This window comes from Natator depressus, chromosome 10 (genome assembly GCF_965152275.1).
Source record: "Natator depressus isolate rNatDep1 chromosome 10, rNatDep2.hap1, whole genome shotgun sequence".
Taxonomy (NCBI): Eukaryota; Metazoa; Chordata; order Testudines; family Cheloniidae; genus Natator; species Natator depressus.
In genome coordinates this window covers 6,997,761-7,016,186 of record NC_134243.1, presented here as the reverse complement: position 1 = coordinate 7,016,186, position 18,426 = coordinate 6,997,761, and the positions used below count along the sequence as shown (strand labels likewise).

The following is an 18,426-nucleotide window of genomic DNA, read 5'->3' as shown; positions in this document are numbered from 1 at the left end:
GGCATAAGAAGTGGATTTTTATCCACAAAAGCTTATGCCCAAATAAATCTGTTAGTCTTTAAGGTGCCACCAAACTCCTCATTGTTTTTGTGGATACAGACTAACACAGCTACCCCTCTGATACATGATTCTATGTTGTGTGTAAGTGACTAAAAAAGACTGGGGTGGGGGGCAAAGGTGACTTTGCCACACCTTTAGAGGCCTTCACATATTCTGGGGCCTGTCAAGCCCTCAAAGGACCATTCTTGAGCTGAGAATAGCCAGAGCGCAGCAGTGTTCCATCCACAACCTCTTTCCCTACTCATGCCCCTACCATATCCTCTATGCTGGGATAGCGAAGGCAGGTAATGTAGGTGTGTTATGCTTGCTTGATGTGGACTATGCCACATTAAAATTTCCTCTGCTCCAGGATATTTTCCAGGGGTTGGATCCATCAGGTTTAGGGCCTCTTTGTGCAACCAGAGCAGCGTAAAGGCAGTACTAGGCTATAGCGAATTAGGCAGATGACATAAAGATGGGGGCATTGCCAAACACTTTGAAGGATAGAGCTAAAATATAGAGGGATCTTGATGAATTGGAGACAGACAATAAAATGAAATTCAACAAAGACAAATGGAAGGTGCTACACCTAGGGAAGAAAAACCAAATGCACAAATACAGAATGGGGGATAACTGGCTTGGCAGCAGCAGACTGCTCAGAAGGATCTGGGAGTTGTAGTGGATTACAACCTCAACATGAGTCAGCAATGTGATGCTGTTGCAAAAAAAAGCAAACAAAATTTTGGGTTGCTTTAACAGAGGCATAGCATACAAGTCACGGCAGGTGATAGTACAACTCTGGTCGGCGCTGGTTAGGCCTCCGCCAGAGTACTGTGTCCAATTTTGATCACCAATGTATAGAAAGGATCTAAAGAAACTGGAAAGATCCAGAGGCGAGCGACAAAGATGATCAAACGGGTGGAATGCAAGCCATATGAACAAAGGCTGAAGGAACTGCAAAAAGAAAAGGAGGACTTGTGGCACCTTAGAGACTAACAAATTTATTTGAGCATACGCTTTCATGAGCTACAGCTCACTTCATCGGACGCATACAGTGGAAAATTGGGGTGTTGGGGTGTGAAAAAACCACCCCTTGGCTGACATAAGTTTCACTGACAAAAGTGCTGGTGTGGACAGTGCTATGTGGGCAGGAGAGGCTCTCTTGCTGACATAGCTAACGCTGCTAGGGGGGTGATTTAATTACTCCAGCAGCAGAGCTCTCTCCTGCCAGCAAAGAACAGCTACACAGGAGACCTTACAGCCACACCGGCAGCTGTGTAAGGTCTGTTGTGTTGACATAGCCTTAAATGACTTATACCAGTGGTTTTCAAACTGTCTGTGGACCCCTGGGAGTCTGCAGACTATGTCTAAGATTTCCAAAGGTGCCTGCACCTCCATTTGAAATTTTAGGGGTACACAAATGAAAAAAGGTTGAAATTCACTGGTTTAGATGCAACAAATCCTGCATGTTGGCAGGGGGTCAGACTAAATGTCCCTTGCGATCCCTTCTAATCCTATGATTCTAGACCCTGTGTTTTTGACTTGCCAAAGTGTGACTTAGAGAGGAGGCTTCTTATTTCCAGGAAATGGTTTGTAATAGTGGTATTATTTGGCCCCATCACTGCGCAGGGGGTTGTACCATACACAACTTTGGTTTCTCCTACGCTTGCTCTTTCATTCAGTGTAATGTTCCTCCAACACGCTGCCCTCCTTGTGCAATCGATTCTACCCTGACTCCTGGCCCCTTACGGCTACCTCTGTTGCCATCCACTCCCCGACTCCTATTCAAATCTGTCCCCTGCACAAGCCCTTCACCCCTTATTTACACCCATCTACTACCACCCACCTCTTCTCCCCAGGCAGTCACAGCTCAGGGACCCCCCGTCTATCTACGCCTACACATGGACCCTGTCACTGCTCCTATACCACCTCCCACCTCAACATGTGTCTCCGCCCCACAGACACCCCCCACATCCTGAGGAGCTGGGGGGACGCTGAGGGCAGTAGTGCCCCACAGACACCCCCCATCCCGAGGAGCTGGGGGACGCTGAGGGCAGTAGTGCCCCACAGACACCCCCCCCCATCCCGAGGAGCTGGGGGACGCTGAGGGCAGTAGTGCCCCACAGACACCCCCCCCCCATCCCGAGGAGCTGGGGGACGCTGAGGGCAGTAGTGCCCCACAGACACCCCCCCCCATCCCGAGGAGCTGGGGGACGCTGAGGGCAGTAGTGCCCCACAGACACCCCCCCCCATCCCGAGGAGCTGGGGGACGCTGAGGGCAGTAGTGCCCCACAGACACCCCCCCCCATCCCGAGAGCTGGGGGACGCTGAGGGCAGTAGTGCCCCACAGACACCCCTCACCCCGAGGAGCTGGGGGACGCTGAGGGGAGCATCGCCCTGCGGCCGCCCCCGCTCCGACCCGGGCGCTGAGGGGAGTAGCGCGCCTCGCGGCTGCCCCTGCCCCTGCCCCTCCCCCGCGCACGGCGCCGCCATTTTGCAGCCGGACGGCGAGGGGCTGAGCCAAGCCGCCGCCTCCCCTCCCTCCGCCGGCCGGCTGGGCCGCCGCCTTCTCCCGGCAGCTGGGGGGGCCGGAGTGGCGCTGAACGGCAGGTAAGGGGCTCGGCCACGCCGCCCTCTCCGCCGGGGGCGCGCTCCATCCTTTGGCGTGGGGGGGGGCACCATCACGTACGCCCTGCCTCGGGGAGGTGGGCACCGCTGGGGCGGCTGGGTCTAGTCTGTCCCCGCCTCGGGGCGGGGGGTGGGTTCATTGCGGTCCCCCCCCCCGGGCAGGTAAGGTGGGGGATGGGTTCATTGCTATTCCATCTCCTCCCTTCCCCCCCTGCTCCTCAGGACAAGAGGGGTGGGGGATGGGTTCATTGCTATCCCCCCCTCCCCCTCAGGGCAGGTAAGGTGGGGGATGGGTTCATTGCTATTCCATCTTCTCCCTCCCCTCCCCCCCCCCGCTTCTCAGGGCAAGAGGGGAGGGGTGGGGGATGGGTTCATTGCTGTCCTGTCCCCCCCCCCCCCCGAAGCCTCATGGCAAGGAGGGGAGGGGAGGGGTGGGGGATGGGTTCATTGCTATCCCCCCCTCAGGGCAGGTAAGGTGGGGGATGGGTTCATTGCTGTTCCCTTCCCCCCTCCTCCGGCTCTGCTCCTCCACAGGGCAAGAGGGGTGGGGTGGGGTGGGGGATGGGTTCATCACCATTATCTTTCTCCCAAGGGGAAATCCTGTGGTGGGGGAGTTTCCTTTCCTAGCATAGGAAATAAATTGTAAGCCCTCCAGGGAAGATAATTTCCTTTGTGTATTTGTACGCAATGGCTTCCCAATCCCAACTGGGACCTTTGGGTTCTAGCCTAATATAAATATTTCCAACTGCAAATGGGGAGGGGAAGTGTGTGTATGAGGGGAGGGATTAATCTCCAGCCTTCCTCTGGGGTGGGTGAGGTGGGAGTGGGAAGTTCATCTCTGTCCATCATCCTGTATGTAGGAGCAACGAGGGCAGAATCTGGTGGCAATGGCTCATCTCCTTTATGCCCTGGAAGCTGTGATATATTTGGGTGTTTTCTGTCTCCATTCCCTTCTTTCTATCAAAGGGCCCTGAAATCCTAGGGGTCTAGAATCTTTTGTGAATCGGGGCCAGTTTTCACTGGGACTCAATCCAACAATGTTATTTTCCTTATGTACCTGAGTGGCTGTTGTATGTGACTTCATAGCCAAAGCAACACAATAGGAATTGGGGGCTCGGGAGAGGTGGGGAGGGTATGATGGTGCTGGGAAGACAATCTGGGGTAAATGTTCGTTTCTCAAACCTGATCCGAACTTGGAAGGTCAGTCTGGACAAAGCCATTGGGCTATGTGTATGCATAGATATGCACTTGTTTTGAGGCCATGACTTTACTCATCGTTTTGCCTAATGAGCTGGCGCTAACCCCAACACCTGTTTTAGGATGACCAGGTCAATATTACCTCTCGATTTACCATCCTGGAGCTTGTATTATGCATATACCTATCATTTGCTCCTCTACTGTAGCCCAGTTGTTACCTCTGCAGTATACCCTACTGACCTACAGAACTGGAGCTTCAAAATCACTCATGAAAATGTTCCTGTCTCCCTGAAAAGTGAGATGTGATCTGAACAATAAATTGGAAGCCAGGAACTCATAACCTTGGGGAAAAATCTCTTAACTCTTCTGCCTGGGTTTCCCCATCTATGAAAAGTGGATAAGAACAGGGCCAAAGTTTGAAAAGCATAGCACAAATATTAAGTATTATTGTATTATTGTTTCATGCACGTTGTAAGGAGAGTGGTCACTTTGGATAGGCTATTACCAGCAGGAGAGTGAGTTTGTGTGTGTGGGTTTTGGGGGGGGGGGGGTGAGAACCTGGATTTGTGCTGGAAATGGCCCACCTTGATTTTCATGCACGTTGTAAGGAGAGTTTATGTGTGTGGTTTTTGGAGGGGGGTGAGGGGGTGAGAGAACCTGGATTCCTGCAGGAAATGGCCCACCTTGATTATCATACACATTGTGAAGAGAGTGGTCACTTTGGATGGGCTATTACCAGCAAGAGAGTGAGTTTGTCTGTGGGGGGGCGGAGGGTGAGAAAACCTGGATTTGTGCTGGAAATGGCCCATCTTGATGATCACTTTAGATAAGCTATTACCAGCAGGAGAGTGGGGTGGGAGGAGGTATTGTTTCATGGTGTCTGTGTATATAATAATGTATTCTGCAATTTCCACAGTATGCATCCGATGAAGTGAGCTGTAGCTCACGAAAGCTCATGCTCAAATAAATTGGTTAGTCTCTAAGGTGCCACAAGTACTCCTTTTCTTATTGTTTTTAGGCTCACTTTATAGAGAACCCCCAAACTATGAAGCTCCTGCTGACATAGGACTGTGCACACTGACTCTTTTGTTGGTGTAACTTATGTCACTGGGAGGGGCATGCCCTGAGTGACGTAAGTTGTACTGACAAAAGTGCTAGTGTAGGCATAGCCTGATAGACTCAGCAGAGGGCAAGGACCTGGGGTCTGATCTGTTTTATTAGCTGTATAGGTGGTTTTTGAAGGTTAGAATTGAGGCACACTCCTGGGGTCTGCTCTACTGTTGTATCTGTTGCAACCTCTCCCTATTAAAAGCTTCTGTGGTATCATGAGCCATTTTTTGATTCACAGGAACTGAGCAGAGTGCTGCACAGTGGTGGAGTATTTTATTTGTAGGAAATACCCATCCTCTTCTTGGCTCTCAACTGCTGATGAGCCAAATATAGCTTCTGCATCCTGGACAAACTGAGTAAGAGTAGGTCTAGTTGCAAAGGCTGGTAAAACAGCTTTAATATAGCCGTCCTGTGTTTGAATCCAACAGCTGCTTCCATAAATGTGACTAATACACAGTCATTTTTGTAGATGCTGTTTTAGAGTACTTAATAAGAGGGTGTACTAACAGTCCTAAAATGGATTCTGTACCATTGCTAGATGCTTGCAATCTCTGTTTGGGAAACATTTGTGAGATGGAGACATTGGCCTAAGGCTTATGCCCAAATAAATTTGTTAGTCTCTAAGCCCTGGTCTACACTAAGGGGTTAAGTTGAATTTAGCTGGGTTAGGTTGATTTTAAAATGAATGTTCCGTCGACCTAAAAAGCTCTTAAACTTGACTTCTGTACTCCTCCACAGCGAGGGGAGTAGTGCTAAAATCGACCTTGCTGGGTCACATTTGGGGTAGTGCAGACGCAATTCGACGGTATTGGCCTCTGGGAGCTATCCCAGAGTGCTCCAATGTGACTGCTCTGGACAGCACTTTGAACTTCGATGCACGAGCCACGTACCCAGGAAAAGCCCCTGGAAATTTTGAATTTCATTTCCTGTTTGGTCAGCGCGGCGAGCTCAGCAGCTCAGGTGACCATGCCCATGCAGTCACCCCAGAATCGCAAATGAGCTCCAGCATGGACTGAACGGGAGACACTGGATCTGATTGCTGTATGGGGAGAAGAATCTGTGCAGGCCAAACTCCGATCAAAAAGAAGAAATGCTAATATATACAGTGGAGTCGCATCATACGCGCATTTAACTTACGTGAATTCAACTATACGAGCTTGGCAAAAAAAAAAGAAAAATAATAACTTGCGGCGGTGGAGTACTGTACAGGCGTCAATGGGAGAGCGCTCGGGTCGATTTATCGTGTCTAGTCTAGATGCGATAAATCGACCCCCGCTGGATCAATCGCTGCCCGCCGATCCAGCAAGCATCTTGTCGCTCTGAGTGTGATTCTAGTGTTTAAAGATACTTATTTTTCATACAACATGGCCCCCAAACGCAAACCAACTACTTCATCTGGTGCTCAACCGAAGAAACAGCGATCTGTTCCAATGCTGGAGGAAAAACTGGCTGTGTTGGACTTATTAAGAGTCGGTATGTCGGTCTCCAACGTGGCACATAAATATGGCTATAACAAGTCTAGCATCCGTGCCATCAAGATTTGAGAGAGAGCAATTCGTCAAGCCGTGGCGTCAAGTGCTCCAATAACTGCTAAGGTGATGAGCCAGGTGCGTGATAAGACTTTAGTGAAGACTGAAAAGGCATTAAACTTATGGCTGGAAGACATGAACTGTAAATGTGTGCCTATCGATGGCAACACGTTGCGAGAAAAGGCTCTCAGCCTCTACGTGCTGTTCAAACCTCCCGCCGAAGAGGGACAGCCTTCTGAGGAGAAGGAATTCAGAGCCAGCCAAGGTTGGCTTAACAGTTTTAGGAACCACTTCAACCTCAAAAACGTGCAGACTACTGGTGAAGCTGCATCTGCCAATGAAGAGGCAGCAAAAGCCTGCCCCGAACAATTAAAGAAAATCATAGAAGAAAAGGGTTATCTTCCCGAACAAGTTTTTAATGCCGATGAGATTGGGCTCTTCTGGTAAAAAATGCCCAACCGCACTTACACTTCGAAAGCAGAAAGACAAGCCCCTGGCTTCAAAGCAGCTAGGGACCGTGTGACTGTGTTGTTTTGTGGCAATGTGGCTGGGCATTTAATAAAGCCAGGCTTGCTCTACAGGGCTGCAAATCCCCGTGCCCTAAAAGGCAAGAACAAAAATCTCCTGCCTGTGTTATGGCAATCAAATAAAAAGGCTTGGGTGAGGGCAGCATTATTTCTGGATTTGTTCCACAAGTGTTTCATTCTGGAGGTCAAGTGGTACCTCGAAGAGAAAGGACTTGACTTTAAAGTGTTGCTGATTGTAGACAATGCTCTTGGCCATTCTGAGGCACTCCGGTTTGTGCATAACGACGTTGAAGTTGTCTTTCTCCCTTTTTTATTCTTTCATTCTTCCGTCTCTCTCTCTTTTTGACTATATGCGATTTTCGCCTTACACGCTGACTGTAGAACCTAACCCCCGCATAAGATGTGACTCCACTGTATGCCAAACTTGCACACGGCGTGGTGGAGAGAGGCTACAACAGGGACACGCAGCAGTGCTGCGTGAAAGTTAAGGAGCTCAGGCAAGCCGACCAAAAGACAAAGGAGGCAAACGGTCGCTCCGGGTCGGAGCCCCAGACATGCTGCTTCTGTCATCAGCTGCATGGTATTCTGGGGGGGACCCTACTACTACCGCACCACTGTCTGTGGACACCTGCAAGGGGGAGTCTCACGCAACAGGGAGGAGGATTTTGTGGATGAGGCAGAGGAGGAGAATGTGCAGCAGGCAAGCAGTGAATCCGTTTTCCCTGGTAGCCAGGACCTTTTCATCACCCTGGAGCCAATACCCTCCCAAGGCGGGATCCCTGACCATGAAGCCGGAGAAGGCAGCTCTGGTGAGTGCACATTTGTAACTATAGTACGGGGTTTAAAAGCAATAGTGTTTAATGTTTGATTTGCCCTGAAGAATTGGGATGCATTTGCAGCCAGAACAGTTACTGGAAAAGTCTTAACGTGTCTGGGGATGGAGTGGAATCCTCCAGGGACATCTCCATGAAGCTCTCCTGGAGGTACTCTGAAAGCCTTTGCAGAAGGGTTCTGGGGAGGGCTGCCTTATTTCGTTCTCCGCGGTAGGACACTTTACCACTCCAAGCCAGTAGCACGTAGTCTGGAATCATTGCAGCACAAAGCATGGCAGCGAATGGTTCTGGGTTTTGGTCGCATTCAAGCAATGTTTGGTCTTTCTTTCTGTGTTAGCCTCAGGAGAGTGATATCATTCATGGTCACGTGGTTGAAATAGGAGAATTTTTGTAAGGGAACAGTAAAAGGACTCCATTCATGCTGGGTTGTTTGCCCTTGGCTAAAAGGGATCATCCCGGAGAATAGCCACGCGGCGGGGGGAGGAGTGAAGGGATCATCCCGGAGAATAGCCACGCGGCGGGGGGAGGAGTGAAGGGATCATCCCGGAGAATAGCCACGCGGCGGGGTGGGGGGAGGTGTGTGCTGCAAGTCCACCCAAAAACCGCAGCCCCTTCTTTTAAATGTGAAACCCAACCGGCATTGCTTGCTATGGGAAAGGATGGCGCTGCAGTTTGAAACCATTCCCACATGTTATGAAGGCGTAAGAAGCCAACCCCATGTACCAAAAGGCTTACCATGGCTGCCTGGAAGCCGAATTCTGATGCCCAGCCGTTTGTGATGTGTCACCATACTGGCAGGCGCTCAATATAAAAGGCAAAATGCAATCTTGTACCTAAAGCGCATGTGCTGTCTGCTGCGAATTGCTTGATTCACTATGGAAGAGTTTCCCTTTTGTTCTCAGAAATGTATCATCGTAAATTTTACTCTCCCTTTTTATCTCCCCCCAGGTGCAAATGTTTCTATGCTCCCCCTATCATCTCCGTCCCTGAGGTTATCGCAGATTAGAAGGCGAAAAAACCGCACTTGCAATGACATGTTTTCTGAGCTCATACAGTCCTCCCGCAGTGATAGGGCACAGCGTAATGCATGGAGGCATTCAGTGGCAGAGGCCAGGAAAGCATTAAGTGAGCGCGAAGAGCAGAGGCAGGAAGCGATGCTGAGGCTAATGGGGGAGCAAATGGACATGATGAAGTATCTGTTGGAGCTGCAGGAAAGGCAAAAAGAGCACAGACCCCTGCTGCATCCATTGTATAACCGCCTGCCCTCGTCCCCAAGTTCCTCCTCACCCAGACGCCTAAGAACGCGTGGCGTGGGGGGAGAGGCTCCGGGCACCCAGCCACTCTACTCCAGAGGATGACCCAAGCAACAGAAGGCTGTCATTCAGACAGTTCGCTTATTGTAGCCACACTACAAATCAAATGTGGCCTTGTCCTTCCCTCCTCCCGCACGTCACCCCACCTGGGTTACCTTGTCAGTTATCTCACTCTTTTTTTAAAAAAATTAATAAAGAAAGAATGCATGGTATCAAAACAATAGTTACTTTATTTCCTTTGCCAGGTGTGATCGAAGAGGGGGAGGGTGGTTGGCTTACAGGGAATTAAAATCAACAAAGGGGGCGGGTTTGCAGCAAGGAGAAACACACACAACTGTCATGCTGTAGCCTGGCCAGTCATGAAACTGGTTTTCAAAGCCTTTCTGATGCACAGCGTGCCTAGCTGTGCTCTTCTAATCGCCCTGGTGTCTGGCTGCTCAAAATCGGCTGCCAGGCGATTTGTCTCAACCTCCCACCCCGCCATAAACGTCTCCTCCTTACTCTCGCAGATATTATGGAACACACAGCAAGCAGCAATAACAATGGGAATGTTGGTTGCACTGAGGTCTAACCTAGTCAGCAAACAGTGCCAGCGAGCTTTTAAATATCCAAAGGTACATTCTATCACCATTCTGCATTTGCTTAGCCTACAGTTGAACTGCTCCTTACTACAGTCCAGGCTGCCTGTGTACGGCTTCATGAGCCATGGGAGCAAGGAGTAGGCTGGGTCCCCAAGGATAACTATTGACATTTCAACATTCCCTATGGTAATTTTCTGGTCTGGGAAGTAAGTCCTTTTTGCAACTGCTCGAAGAGCCCGGAGTTGCTAAAGATGCGACCGTCATGCACCTTTCCTGGCCATCCCACGTTGATGTTGGTGAAACGTCCCTTGTGATCCACCAGTGCTTGCAGCACCATTGAGAAGTACCCCTTGCGGGTTACGTACTGGTTGGCAAGGTGGTCCGGTGCCAAGATAGGAATATGTGTTCTGTCTGTCGCCCCACCACAGTTAGGGAATCCCATTGCAGCAAAGCCATCCGGTATGACCTGCACATTTCCCAGAGTCACTACACTTGATAACAGAATGTTAGTGATTGCATTGGCTACTTGGATCACAGCAGTCCCCACAGTAGACTTGCCTACTCCAAATTGATTCCCAACTGACTGGTAGCAGTCAGGCGTTGCAAGCTTCCACAGGGCTATCGCCACTCGCTTCTCAGCTGTCAGGGCAGCTCTCATCTTGGTATTCCTGCACTTTGGGGTGGGGGGAAAGCAACTCACAAAGTTCAAAGAAAGTGTCCTTATGTATGCAGAAGTTTCGCAGCCACTGTGAATCATTCATACCCGCAACACTATGCGGTCTCACCAGTCTGTGCTTGTTTGCCGGGCCCAGAATCGGCGTTCCACTGTATCAACCATCCCCACTGCTGCCATGATGTCCTAATTTCCACAGCCCGTGCTTTCAGGAACGTCTGTGTCCATGTCCTCATCACAATCGTCCTTGTGCTGGTGGCTCTTAGCCCGGTTCTGCACATAATCCAGGATAATGCGCGAGGCGTTTACAATGCTCACAACAGTAACGGTGAACTGAGCGGGCTCCATGCTTGCCATGGTATGGTGTCTGCATGGGTAACCCAGGAAAAAAGGCGCAAAACGAGAGCGGGAGGAAGGGAGGGGCGACTGATGACATGTACCCAAAACCACCCTCAACAGTGTGTTTGCCCCATTGGGCGTTGGGAGCTTAACCCAGAATTCCAATGGGCAGCAGAGACTGCGGGAACTGTGGGATAGCTTCCCACAGTGCACCGCTCCGTAAGTCGATGCTAGCCACGGTATTGAGGACACACTCTGCCGACTTAATGAGCTTAGTGGGGACATACACAATTGACTGTATAAAATAGATTTCTAAAAATTGACTTCTGTAAAATCAACCTAATTTCGTAATGTAGATATACCCAAAGGTGCCACAAGGCCTTGTTGTTTTTGCTGATACGGACTAACATGGCTACCACTCTGAAACCTGTCCTTTGTTTGAGTTATGCTGCTGGTATTGATATGTTCAGTTCTTTGAGTCATATTGAGATATGCTTTGAAAGTATTGGAGTATTTATATATTAAAAAAGCAAGTTACTGAGTTTTTAGCACTTTGTTAATTAAGATGGTACTTATTTTATGTCTACAATGGTGGCTGCAGTTCAGCATGATGCTGTCACTTAAGTGTTCTATTACCTTGTGGCATGAAAATGTGATATTACAAACTGGAATAAAGAGTATGGAGAAACCCTGATGTGATTAATTGATTGTGTGTGTGTGTGTGCCTTTATTGAATAAAAGTGTCTAAATTGTCTCTTGATGTTTGTTCTCTCTGTGGTGTTTCCATAGGAGCAATTCTAGTGTCGAAGAATGACAGCAGCTACATGACCAAGTGGATGCATTGTACAAGAGGGCATTAGTTACATCTTCCAACTTTATTGGACTCTTCCTTAAGTTCAACCCTTATTTGTAAGTTTATAATTTATTGCAAAATAATCAAACATATACAGTGCATGTGTAGCATATACATATAGAGGCTGTTGTAGTGGATTTAGCACAGAACTGGGAACTCCATTCTAATAAAAGTCCTATCATCAATTTGATGGTGTAATCTTGGAAAAATCACTTAATTTTTGTTTTTTCTCCCAGCTGGTGAATGACAATGGCAGAAAGTTAATTAGACAAGCAGATAAAAATGGTAGGCTAATGATGTGCCCTGTCAGCTGTAAACTGAGGAAGATGATTAAAAATTTTGTAGAATTTGTGATATGATCTGACGGGAGTTTGAAGAAACCATTCTTGGTGCCTTTCTGCTAGATGCTGCCATGATTGCTGAGGACAAGACGAGGTAGAGAAGACAGGCTCCACTCACACTCCTTGTGGTTTGTTGCTGGGTGCACTGTTTAGTGCCCAGATCTTTAAAAAGAGTAATGCTTATGTAGCACAAAGGAGTGTTGTAAGGATTTCATCTTTGTAGTATTGTTCTTACTTTATGTTTTTACTAAACTATTCTGTATGAGGATGCAGGAGGATGAATTAGTCTGCAGCCCATATCCAAAGGAAACTTGTTTCTACAGTAAATATTGTAATGCTTAATATGTCTTTTATTTTTTTGCAGTATTTTAGAAGTGGAAAAACAAAGTAGGTTTTGATGTTTTGTGTGGCATCAACTGAAATAGGAGCCATCATGAATATAACAAAGGGTGGGCTGGTGCTGTTTTCAGCTAATTCCAATTCATCATGCACGGAACTATCAAGGAGAATTGCTGAGTAAGTAATATCCAGTGGTTAGTCTGTGCTGCCATCACAGCAGTGTAGGACATTGGTCCAGGTGGGTTGGGAGTAGAGATCAGTCTTCAGCAGATAAGAATATTTTGTAAAGTTACTTAGTAAAACTGCGCCATTGTTTGGAAAAATAAAGTTACCTACAAGGTACACAGTCAGTACAATAAATCTTTGTTCCTAATCAACTAAACTTGCATCTCTGAAAATAAATATTATAGATGTCTGTTTTAGGCAATCATTTTAAAGAACTAATTAGGGAACTGTGCCCCAGGGCAGACTGTATTACATGTAATAAAGGCGTTAATCGTGACGCTCAGTATAGCAAGCTGGGAGAGGTTTGCTGTTGAATCACCTTGTCCTGGCATCCATAGCATTTAACAACTACATGTAGGGTAGTATGGACCCTGACAAGCCTTTTTTCATTACTGTGGGACATGCAAATTAGAGAACACAATTTCCAGCGGTAGGTAGTCAGTGTCAGTACCTCACCTAAAACCTTTACAGTAGCTGAATTTTGAAAAGATACGGTGTAATTTATTCACTATGTAATTTATTCACCAAATAACAAAGAAAACATTTATGCTTGGCCTGTTCATTTGCAAACTGTGAAAGGCCACATTAATATTGTTTAGGAGACATAAGTTACAAAGGTTTTTATTTGGATTGTGATAAATAATCCTTTATGTTAGAAAAATCCATTGTTTTCTCATTCCATATGTACTATGGCTTTGTTAGTTATCAAGGCTTGTCTTTTCTGCTCAGTACAAATTTATTTAGATATTGAGGATTTTTAGTATAAAGTGCACTAATAGCTTTGGTAGAGCTATTATGTCTTGAATAAATCTAGATCATACTTCATGACCATAAGCGTGCAAGATGCTTTTAGAAATATCAGACGTGGCAGGTCACTTCCCTACAGTCTAAATTAGACGTGACCTAGGAAGAACAGACAAGAAGGGTGCTGAGGGAGGGCTGAGGTTACACAGTGTTTGGATGTGGGGATATTTGTGCATCATTCATGCAATTGGTTCCTTTTTAGTAATTGGCTTTTCTATGCTAATACAGACATATTAAACCATAGTTTAACCTTCAAAAGCTTATTAACTACAGCTTTGTCTGCTCTTGCCCTCATTTCACCTCTTATCCAGTCTCGATTGGAAATTTCCCTGGGAAAGGACCTATTTAAACTCAGTTTTGTAAAGCCTCATGCACATCTGTGACACCATGTAGATGATGATGAGAAACTTGTTGCATAATTTCATAATTTGGAATTATTTTAATGTTCTTGTTCATTTTTTTTTTTAACATTGTTTTTATTTGTGGACAGGCTTAGATCGACCAGTAATGTAACTCTTGTAAAATGTAGAGTTGTGAGAAATCTCATAGTAAAACATTTGTCCTGTGATTTACAAAGTACAGATTTGTACAGTGTTATGAACATTGGGTTGGGCTTCTTCTTTATTCTGGTCTCCATTCCCTTGTGTGTAATGTACTGATTCTTGCTTTTCTTTTTCTTCAGACGGTTGGGGGTAGAGATGGGCAAAGTTCAGGTTTATCAGGAGCCAAACAGAGGTGAGCATTTAATGGTTAAATAAACCTCTCGTTCTGCCTCTGTGGGAGACAGTATATTACCTAACCCTCCTTAGAATTTATTTACAGAAAAGTGAAGCAGCACTTTCTAACGTTTGTGTTCTCTCATACACGTGAACTTTCACCTCTTGTCTTCCTGCGTTCTGAGGACTGTCACTCTTCCAGACCACCTGTTTATGTATGTGATCACTAGCATACATCTCTCTCACACACACACTCTTGTATGTTGTCTCTCTCTAATTAGTTTTTTTATATTGTTCCTTCATCCTCATTAAATGCTGGTATTGTCATGCAATATTATTGGTCAGAGGGTTCATGTATGTAGCCACCATCATCACCTTCCTTAGATACAAAAGGATACATTTTCAAGTCCTCATGTGGGAACTTACCACATGACTCATGTTATCATTAGTGGGAGTTGTGCACCTGATGCACACAAGTCTGTAAATTTGACCATGAATATTGTCTTCAATATGGCTATTCTGTTTCAGTTTGAAGATGGAGAAATTATTTATTTTTTAGATTTGTCTATAGTGTATGACGACTTCGTGGAGTAATTCCATGAAGTCCTGTTGTTGTATGTTTCTTAAATCTTTGTATGTTTCTCTTCTTGGCAGAAACAAGGGTGCAGATTCAAGAGTCTGTGAGAGGAAAAGATGTCTTTATCATCCAAACAGTTTCAAAGTGAGTAACAACTAACACATATTCTAAAGAAACTAGAGTAGTTTCTGACATGGTTTATCTTTAAGAATTCTTTTGTCTTAGGTTTTCTTTTTTTGTACATATGAGAGATTCACAGATGGGCCAGTTGGTCTCTGTGATTTAAAAGGTGTGTATGTAGGGGACCTTCTTATAATCTGACCATTTACTTTGTTTATATTCAGATGAATCTGGATTTTGCTCTATGGGTTTCTGCATTCTTTTGCAATGTACACTCTGTTCCTTACTTTGTTCTCTTTAAAATCTTGTTGTGATCGACTACCCTGAGTGCAGCACCACTTAATGCTTTTAAAGTGGGAGCGCTCTCTTCAAAGCAAATGGCTCATGTGACTCATTAAGCAACATAATAATTGTATGTTCTCAAGAACATTACAGATCTCTACAATTCAAAGGCATACTTCTAGTTTCTGACAGCAGCAGAAATGATGGGGCTGGTTTGCCTGATGATCAGTCCTTCCATGTTAATATATACCACTAAATCTTTTTGTTTAGAGACAGGAGATAGGCTGTTAGTTGCTAAATATTTAAAGCCTAGTGTTGGCCAAGGCCTATTTTTGGCCAAAATAATAGGAGAATGTATTGTGGGAATCTAAAACTGTTAGTCCTGTCCGTAGTGAAAATATATTCATTCAGTTTTTATCTTGTGGTGCAAAGATGTGGGAGACTAATTACAATGTAGGCCTTATTGCAGCAACATGTTGTGCTGATACGGTCCTGAAAATGTCTTTCTAAACAATGAGGTTGTTGAACAGGCAATGGGAGAAGAAATTATGAAGTATAGTCCTAGTGAGAAATTAAAATAGTATGTCAAGTGCAGTGGCCTCCCTAGGGTGCATATTTGGATTCCTTATAGGGATATTTCAATTGCCAGTTTTTCTTCAAGTCCCTTGAAGCAGATGAAGGTATCACACTGAATTCAGCTAAAGGATATTTATGCGTGGATACAGAACTAGAAACTTCTCATTCCAGGGATGTGAATACTACGATCATGGAACTCCTGATCATGGTGTATGCTTGTAAAACCTCCTGTGCCAAAAGCATTATTGGAGTGATTCCCTACTTCCCATACAGCAAGCAGTGCAAGATGAGGAAAAGGGGCTCCATTGTCTCTAAATTACTGGCTTCGATGATGTGCAAAGCTGGTAAGAATGCAGGATGTTGTGAAATAATCAGGGCATGGTGGGCTTCTGATGTCATATTTAACTTCTAGACAGCTGTGTGCATTAAACTGGGAACTTCAATAAGAAATAGCTGTAAAGATTTTTAGCAAGAGGAAATTTTAAACCCTAGAGAGGAAAATCCAATGTAAAAGCAATACAAAGTGGTGAGTGAAACGCTGCATTAAAAACGAGCACGTCTTTGTAACATCCATTGCAGAGTCCATGCCAAGCTGAGTTGGTGAGATAAATCTGCTGGAATTCCTACTATCCTGGAAGGTGGGGTTCCTTTCCTGTGATGCTGCTGCTGGGTCCCTTCTCTCCCTTCCTAACTCTCTTGGGCAGTTGTATTTCTGTCAATTTTTCTCTTACCTCTCTGTTGGGTGATCCCACTTACACCTACTTTTAAGGTGGCATCTGAGAATGGAATAAACTCCCCTGGTTCCCCCAGGGCAATCACCTGCCTGCTTTTTCCCATGGCACCTGTCCTGGGAGCACGTGGATGGTTATAATGAACACTTCATAGATATGCTGTGTAATTGTGCAGTCTGGTCTTGTAGGTTTAATTAAATATTGATTCTCATTTCGTGGGAAGAAGTGTGGGAGTAATTAGAATTTGGGATTGGGAGTCAGGAGTTCTGAGTTGTAATCTTAGCTCTGTCACAATCTTACTGTGTGACCGTAGGCAAATGACTGAGTCTCTGCCTTAATTTAGTCAAATGTGGAAAGAAGGTGGCACTTATCTATGGTATGGGGGTGTTGAGAATTTTAGTTAATTTTTGTAAATTGCTCTGAGGACTTTGGTAAACGGTACCATAGAAATGCAAAGTACTCCTATTTATTTGATACCCCATAAATCTTAATGGGAAATTTATTTCCGATGTATACTGCAATAAAAACCATAATATTATTTTGTTCTAGTGCAACAGAATATTCATGTTCTAAACAGCCTTTAGTGAAAACTACAGGAGGAGTAAATTTGGTATCTACAGACAATATTTAGGTTTGTCCTGCTTGTTTTTCATACAGTGGCTTTTAAATGTTACTCTCTTTTCAAAGGTCTAACTCACCTTATTACAATGGATTTACATCAGAAGGAAATACAGGGGTTCTTTAATATTCCAGTTGATAATTTGAGAGCGTCTCCATTCTTGCTTCAGTACATTCAAGAAGAGGTGAGCAAGGCCTACTAATGTGTATGAGAGTTTTCATTTCAATGTTGTATTTCAGGTTATCCCTACATTTGTTGGGTTTAGAACATCAGTAAAGATACTATCAAGTGAAATTTAGTAATTTTTTAAAAAGTCTGTTGAAGAGAGGAGGAATCTCATTTTTTTGAGAGTTTTAAAATGGCAGGTTTTTTGTTTTTTCTACTCTTGTCATCAACATTCTTCCCACTCTATAGACACCAAAATAAAAAGTTAGGAGTAGGGATCTTTAACTGTGAAAGTGTAAATGTACAGAGCATTGTGCAAATGTTAATTGAGGACATTTTAATAAAATTATAATAGATCAGACTCGAGGTCACCTAGGCAGCATTGTCTAATGGTGAGAACAGATGACTTGTAGTCAAGAGTCCTTGATCTGCTACCTACTTAAGAGTGTGGGATCTTGGGAACCTGACCTTCTGTACCCCAGTTTCTCCATCTGTAAAATGATATTGCTCTCTTTTATAAAGTGCCAAGAGACTTGTGGATGTCAAGTGCTGTTTTAGTAAAAAATATTTATTGTAACATCGTGCTTCTGTCATTGGTTAATGCCCAGTGCTTTGGAAGAACATGAATGCTTCCCACCCTAAAACGGACACATGGCTACCTGTCAAATGGAGGGCACACTTCAACCCAAGGGATTGTTTTATATAGGTATAGCTTTCGTCTGTACTAAAAACTCCATGATGCACTTTTGTTATGACATTATTTTAAACTGGTGTGGGGAAGTTGGCAAATTTATGGCAGTGATTTTTTCTCAGCCAATGGTTAGCTGGTTATATATGTTTGGCATTAGAAAATTCTCTCTAGCTAAGATGGCAATAGTATAAAACTCATCTGCAGATTTTTGGAAGCTGGCAAACTCCTTTGGCAGGTGGATATTTAGAAGGGGTTTTTCTTATTTCACTTCCTTAATCTTTTCTCTGCTTCATAGAATGACTTACAGGAAAGTAAGCTAACTAAAAGGACCTTACATACTTGGTTTCCCAGGATTTGGTCACACTTAGTGCCTTCTAGCCAATCCAGAGGCCTATGTTATATGTGTATCTCTTCATAAAATTGCCATGTAACGCTGATCAGGAATAACTTAATACATCATCTGCATTTCATGTTTACCAAATATGCTCTGGATGTCATGCATTTTGAATACTACAGCATGCTAAATGTTTGTTGGTATCTTTAATAGGATGTATTGACTAGTGTGAAATAAGTTCAACTTGAAAAGAATGGAGATTATTTACAAAGAACTTAAACCAA

At 45.0% G+C, this 18,426-nt stretch overlaps 1 protein-coding gene across 1 annotated transcript in view; it reads left to right on the top strand.

Moving 5' to 3' along the window:
* Positions 1-2,502: 2,502 nt before the first annotated feature.
* Positions 2,503-18,426, top strand: part of PRPSAP2 (phosphoribosyl pyrophosphate synthetase associated protein 2) — a 32,831-nt gene continuing 16,907 nt past the window's right edge. Inside the window, exons 1-7 of the mRNA XM_074965066.1 lie at positions 2,503-2,649; positions 11,559-11,678; positions 12,328-12,479; positions 14,014-14,066; positions 14,702-14,768; positions 15,774-15,946; positions 17,021-17,136. Coding sequence (XP_074821167.1) covers positions 12,361-12,479; positions 14,014-14,066; positions 14,702-14,768; positions 15,774-15,946; positions 17,021-17,136 — 528 coding nt within the window. The 5' untranslated portion in view covers positions 2,503-2,649; positions 11,559-11,678; positions 12,328-12,360. The remainder of the gene's footprint in view (positions 2,650-11,558; positions 11,679-12,327; positions 12,480-14,013; positions 14,067-14,701; positions 14,769-15,773; positions 15,947-17,020; positions 17,137-18,426) is intronic.